This window comes from Micromesistius poutassou (assembly GCF_964030765.1).
Source record: "Micromesistius poutassou genome assembly, contig: SCAFFOLD_1468, whole genome shotgun sequence".
NCBI classification, from domain to species: domain Eukaryota; kingdom Metazoa; phylum Chordata; class Actinopteri; order Gadiformes; family Gadidae; genus Micromesistius; species Micromesistius poutassou.
Genome location: NW_028179944.1, coordinates 3,702 through 10,555, shown reverse-complemented (window position 1 = coordinate 10,555; position 6,854 = coordinate 3,702). Strand labels below are relative to the sequence as shown.

Here is a 6,854-nt window from a genome sequence, read left to right as displayed (position 1 = left end):
GAGAGAGAGACAGTGAAGCTATGATTATGGGATTTTGTCACAGGCATGAAATGGCTATTTGTCAGCACCATGTCAGGGGAGGCCACAGAAAAAAATCATCCCCCTAAATAGCCGAAGAGATGAGGGCACCGGAATGTCTTTCTTTTTTTTTTTATTGGTGTAGGAGAAACATCATTATATCATCTGTGTAGGTGAGAACTGCATTGTCCTATTGTTAAGGACAGCGTAACGCCACGCTCGTAGGCGGGCCCGGGGTCATTTATTTGTGTCAACTGAACGAGTCCCGGGGAAAAACACGTCAATACACGCTCAGAACATATGAGGACACACGTGGAAATCGGTTCACAATTGTGTCCCTGCTTCTGTCTGCACGCCAACATCGGATGGCGGTGAGAAGAAAAGGAAAAAAGGCGAACAATGAAGTATTGTGATCGCGTCATCTGGTTGAGAAAGGTTGAATACAGTTTGAGACTTTATACTTGGTTCAGAGAGAGGTTAAGAGATGGAAGAGACGTTCCCTTGAATGTGTGTGAGCAACACTGTTCCCGTGGTGGAGTTGAACACGAGACCTGTTAAAAGTAACTCAGGTGACCTCTGAACTAAGATAAGGAGCAGTTTACAAGAGCTGTTTAATCTATGACCGTGTGGATCAGTGACATATCGCTGTGTAATAAAGGGTTTATGGCCATGGAACATATTTGTGACCGAAAGATTTGGCCTCAACTTTGTGATTGCTGGAGTTGTATTAGATGGACGTGGATTTGAAAAATGAAACTAGAAAAAAAATGTCTATTGTGTGTAGCTTCTGATGGATGGAATTTCCATGAAGTGAAATACATGCAACATTTTGCACACAGTGAGGTTCTAAGGGGATATTGTGAGATTATTGTACATTCACAAAATTTGATTTATTGCACTCATTTTAACATTATTACATTTATTTGTGCAATTTGGTTTCTGTTTAAAATATAATGTTGGATTAAAAAATAATGTAGGTTGTGGCATTATTGTGTTTTAACGTCTAAATGTTTAGGATTGAAATCAACCCGTTCAACATTCATCCAAAAGGTGGCACTGTTGAGTTTTAGAAGCGGACGGCAGAAGCGTTTCCGCACGTTTCAATATTTCCTCGCAATTGTGCATTACTTTTTATCTAAGTAACTACAAAAACATTTGCAACCACATGTTTGAGAATATCCATGCTGAATAATAATAAAATATGTAGAATTACCTGCATGCCAACTGATTAAGGCCTACTGCACAATCCGACATAATGAATAGTGTTGTCTATACAAATTATGATGAAGAAATGCCTTTAGTTGTATTTACACATGGTACACATGTTTCTTCTTATTTAGTCAGCCATACCCCCACTGTGTTATAGGCCATTGTAACCATAACATGGGGTAGGCCTATACGAAAACAACGCTATAAAAATATCAATATCTTGTTAATAAAGTGTTCATAGAACACACATGCACATCTAAAGTAAAAATCCCATTACATAATGTTTCCTTCACGTTCTGGCTCAACATATTATGTTCAAGTCCGTATTCTACGTGCACTTTGGTAATGACTTTGCAATAGACTAAACAAAGAAATATATATTTTATATGCATTTTGACTTCACGTTAAAATAGCGACCGGGATGAAAAGGTGGTCGGGGAAAGAAAGACTGTGATCCAGCTGACAGTCAGCTGACGGCTTCTGACAGTCGAGAAAACTTTTGTTTCTCCACTAATATGTTAATTAGCGGTCCGATTGCGCGCTCTGATTGGCTGCGCACTCCCCATTTCTGCCCTGACGTCACGGGCAGCTATAAAACTGCAATGCTTTTAAACTCATCTGCTGTGATCCCTCTAAAAAAACCAGCCCACAAGTCAGAGGCACGTTACATGCGCGGCTACACTCCAGCCCCCCTTTCCTTTCGGCTTTGCCCCCTCTCCGTCTCCGCAATGTATCCATGAAGAAAAACCGTAGTGTGTTAAATGTTTGAAATTCAAAGCCGCCGAATTTCACTTGCTGAAAAAGGACTGTGCTGCTCGCGTGCGCGGCGCTGGTGTGTCAGTGCGTCAGACTCCGCAAAGAACAGCGACTTACTTAGCGTTGGGAGTCCGTCGCTACAGAGGGACTTACTACACCTTTTTTTGTTTTCAGTGCTAAGACAAAACGCTTAAACATTTTTCCAAACTGGCTCACGTCCTCCCCAACCAGCCCAGTGTGACAGCTGCTCTTCAGCCCGCTTGGAGGACTGTCAGCAGCAGCAAGAGGATGGCATCAGAGCTGGCAATGAGCAACTCCGACCTGCCCACCAGTCCCTTGGCCATGGAATATGTTAATGACTTCGATCTGATGAAGTTTGAAGTGAAAAAGGAGCCGGTGGAGCCCGATCGCAACATCAGCCAGTGCAGTCGCCTTATCGCCGGGGGATCCTTGTCTTCCACCCCGATGAGCACGCCTTGCAGCTCGGTGCCCCCTTCCCCAAGCTTCTCGGCGCCCAGTCCGGGCTCGGGAAGCGAACAGAAGGCACACTTGGAGGATTTCTACTGGATGTCCGGTTATCAACAACAGTTAAATCCAGAGGCGTTGGGCTTCAGCCCCGAAGACGCAGTCGAGGCGCTGATCAACAGCACTCACCAGCTCCAGTCGTTCGATGGCTATACCAGAGGGCAGCAGTTTGCTGGCGCAGCCGGACCTGGGGGCACCATGGCCGGGGAAGAGATGGGCTCTGCCGCGGCGGTGGTGTCAGCAGTTATCGCTGCCGCTGCAGCCCAGAACGGGGGTCCGCACCACCACCATCACCACCACCACAGCAACGGTCACCACCAGGCGCCCGGCGTCCAGTCCAGCAACTCGGGCTTAAATCACCCACATTCGCATTTGGATGATCGGTTTTCAGACGACCAGCTGGTCACCATGTCAGTGCGGGAGCTCAACCGGCAGCTACGGGGGGTCAGCAAGGAAGAAGTGATCCGATTGAAACAGAAGAGGAGGACCCTAAAGAACAGGGGCTATGCCCAGTCGTGTCGATACAAGCGGGTCCAGCAGAGGCACGTCCTGGAGGGGGAGAAAACGCAACTCATCCAGCAAGTGGACCACCTAAAGCAGGAGATCTCCAGGCTGGTCCGGGAGAGGGACGCGTACAAAGACAAGTATGAGAAGCTGATCAGCAACGGCTTCAGAGAAAACGGGTCGAGCAGCGACAACAACCCATCATCTCCCGAGTTTTTCATGTGAGTTTCGACGTTATCCGTGAGAAAAGAATAGCAGCAGTTTAATCAACCTTTTATTACAACAAACGGGAAAAAAGTTTTGATTAGAAACTTTTTTTTCTTTTCGCACGTATACCACCCCCGCTAGACCAAGAACTAATTTGTGCTTTTTTTTATTTTTATACTTTCATGAGGGGAAAAAAAAGGGTTTGCTGAAGTTTTTAGAATGAGCTTTTTTTTTTGTCATCCGTGTTTTTCATTTTTGGAAAATGTGTCAAAACGTTCATATTTTTTGTTCTCTATTATGGAAAAGCCTATTTGTCTCATGTTTCTCATCGTTTCTCATTTGGTTTGCAGTGTTTTGAAGTCACTATGATTTATTTTAGATGATAAAAACTTTATACCGCTGTATACGAGGTGCATGCAGACAGCGAGCACATGCCATCAGAAGTGCACCGACGTTTACCATCATGTTAATTTAATTCAGTGTGAAGCTGCCTGAAAACACAACTGCATTCATCCACAATGTTTTTTTTTGGTTTATTTGCTATTTTTTTTTTCTCTTTTTGTCGGCCAAATCTGGAGGACTGCGAGCCTGCCCTGTGTACCCCCATCTCATCTCATGTGTTCGTCTGTCATTGTGTTGAGCAACAACCAGAGAGACTCTAATCGTTAGGAACAACATGCATTGTTTGGCCAAGAGATCTGTTATTGGACTGCCCTGCATGCTGGACATGTATGGTTTTTGAATGTTTTTTTTTTTGTTTGTTTGAAGATGTACTTTTTGTCGAATGACCCCCCCCCCCCCCCCAGCATGGCATTCATTCTTCATTTATAGCCTCATTACGTTTTTGGGATCGCGACAAAAAGTGAAATGACTCCCCCACACCACCACCCCCCCCCCCCACCCCTTCCGCGGCTCTCTACCAAAAACGCGTGCGTTTCGGCTGTTGTGGTGCAGCACGAGTGAACGCTCCCATGAGTTCCATGGAAGTTGATCGCCAGGGATCCCAATGGAGAGACACACAAAAAAAGGACTCAAAGGAATCCCCTCTTCCCTTCTCGGGACTAAACTATATGTTGCCCTTTCACGCACTGTTTATTTAAATGATACTCCAGACTTGTGCGTATGGCATATTTGGAATTAATCTTACCTGTAATTTAAGTACAACTTTTTTTTTCCTAATCTGTAAAGTGTAAAGATAACGAGGATAGGGCGGGAGGGGATAGGAGCCACACGTTTATAGATTACGAGGATAATTAAGAAGGGTCTTCCTGTACAAATGTTGGTTCTGGCATTGGTTTTGGTAAATTGGCACAACACCAGTTTAGAGAATAAACAGTTTGCTATTGGAGCATATTGACTGCACGTTTGCGTTATGGGTTTCACACAGAAGATGGACTATAGCAGGCTATTGGTTACTTACAAAAGTTTTAAATACTTTTTTCGGATAAAACGCTTTTTGAAACATGTTCATTTACTCAAGTACTTTGGCTTGATCAGCACTGACATTTCAGCAATAGGCCTGAAGATGGATATGAAATGCCTGTCGTTCCAAACGCTAACGCAGATGGGTTTAGTGATTTGTGACCAGCCCCACCTCAATGGTAACACATTAATAGTTTTTTTCTTTTTTGGCAGGACAGGGAAAACCATATTTCTTCTTTTTGTTTCATACGAGCCCAACATTTGCTTAGCAATAACGATATGATTAATAATGTCTGGACATTGTTAGTTGGTCAGGGATTCACACCCTGCTTGTAAAAAAAGAGGGAGTAAATACACGATTAAAATCTTTAAAATATTAATCTTTCTTCTTCTATATAAATATATGAATATATATATATTTTGCTGTGCAAAATTATTTCACTCCACTAACCATATGTGATGTTCATATGTTCTCGTTTTTTTTCATTTCATACAAATAAATGATATGCAATAAATTAACGTAATTGTCTTCAATACGTTTTGAACTTTTCTCGATTTCAGGTTGTGTGTCAAAAATGTGTGTCCAAAATATAAATTCGTGTGTTTTATTAAAATATATATAATTAATGGAAATGTCAAATTTTCAGCCGTTGACAAACGACTCAACCAATCAAACGTTAGATATTTTTCGACAGATAGACTGTTGTTGTAAATGCCTTTTATTATTGAATTCGCCCAGCCTGATATACAGAGGAATGAAACTAGCCATTTTGATGGCATGTCAGAGCAAGTAATTGCTTTTATATTGTTTATTTATATGTAGTTGTAGTTAAGTAAAATATGATTAAAATAACTCAGTACAGTTCATTTGATGGTTGATCAGAGACATCTTTCATATTAATTTTCCCTTTCAAACCATCCATCAATCAAATCAAAAAATGTCATGCTTTTTGATCAAAATCCTTCAATGCACAGGGCACAGCTTTAAACACGCATGTACAATATTTAAAACATTTCATAATTAATTTAAAATACCCTTGCGTGTGCATGTGTGTGTTGGCGTGCTAGCGTGTGTGTGTGCCTGCTTGCGTGTGTGTGTGTGTGTGTGTGTGTGTGTGTGTATGAAAGGCGGGTAAAACAACTGCAAGTTTTTATATTGGACTGTGAATGTGAACACACTGGTTTTACATACATGTGGGTGTGAGTGGCTGTTTTTGTGCGTGCGTCTGTGTGAGCATGTGTGTGTGTGTGTATTCTGCATTCCCAGGGAGCCTGTGTATGCACGTGTGTATGTATGTGTGTGTTCACATTTGTTTGTGTGTGCAAGTATGTCCACGTGTACATGTGTTGTCAATGTGTCTATCCGAGTGTGTGTGTGTGTGTGTGTGTGTGTATTCCACATTCCCAGGGAGCTTGTGTATATACATGTGTAAGTATGTGTGTGTTCACATAAGTCTGTGTGTGCATGTATGTCCATGTGTCCATTCAAGTGTGTGTGTGTGTGTGTGTGTGTGTGTGTGTGCCTGAGTGTGCATAAGTGGGTATGCGTGGGTGCATGTGTGTATGCGTGGGTGTGTGTACATTTGTATGTCTGTGCATTTGTGCGTGTGTCTCGATGTGTGTGTGTGTGTGTGTGTGTGTGTGTGCAGAGGGAGAGGTCTGGTGTGTGGTTCAAAGAAAACACAACTTTTAAGTGAAGTTCTGAACACAGAGCAGCGAACGCGGCCTCGCAGTAGAGATCCTTTGAGGTCACATTCACCCGACACGTGGGCTGCTGCTGCTGGGGGGGGCGGAGCTGAGAACAATCTCTCAGCTATGTTTCGTCGGTTTGAAACAAGGCCCTCTCCGCTCGCGTCTCCATCTTCCTGTTATTACCAGGGCTGCCTCTCGTCTTGTGCGGGGACGTACGCGCTGTCGTATACGTTAAGGGGTCACTAGTTTATCTCCTCGTTGCAAATGACAGGACGTTCGGCGTTATCTGGAACAGAGAGGGCTGAAGACACATCCTGTAGTCGAGATTGAGGAGACAAAAAGAGAGCAATATGAAACGCAACGACTACAAACAAGACATATTTTCAATGTGGGATTTCTTTAGCTTTTCATATATATATATATGTGTGTGTGCGTCCCTCCAGCGCTGCTAAAGACGAGACTTCCTGCCACCACAGACCACAGCAAACATGTGACATGTCAACATGATCTCTCTCGAGGTC

The 6,854-nt window shown here is 43.3% G+C and overlaps 1 protein-coding gene across 1 annotated transcript; it reads left to right on the top strand.

The window, feature by feature from the left end:
• Window positions 1–2,159: 2,159 nt before the first annotated feature.
• On the top strand, window positions 2,160–3,379 carry LOC311371269 (transcription factor Maf). The gene has a single exon (XM_084489431.1). The coding sequence runs from the start codon at window positions 2,272–2,274 to the stop codon at window positions 3,235–3,237; it is 966 nt and encodes a 321-aa protein (XP_084345557.1). The 5' UTR covers window positions 2,160–2,271; the 3' UTR covers window positions 3,238–3,379.
• The last annotated feature ends 3,475 nt before the right edge of the window (window positions 3,380–6,854 follow it).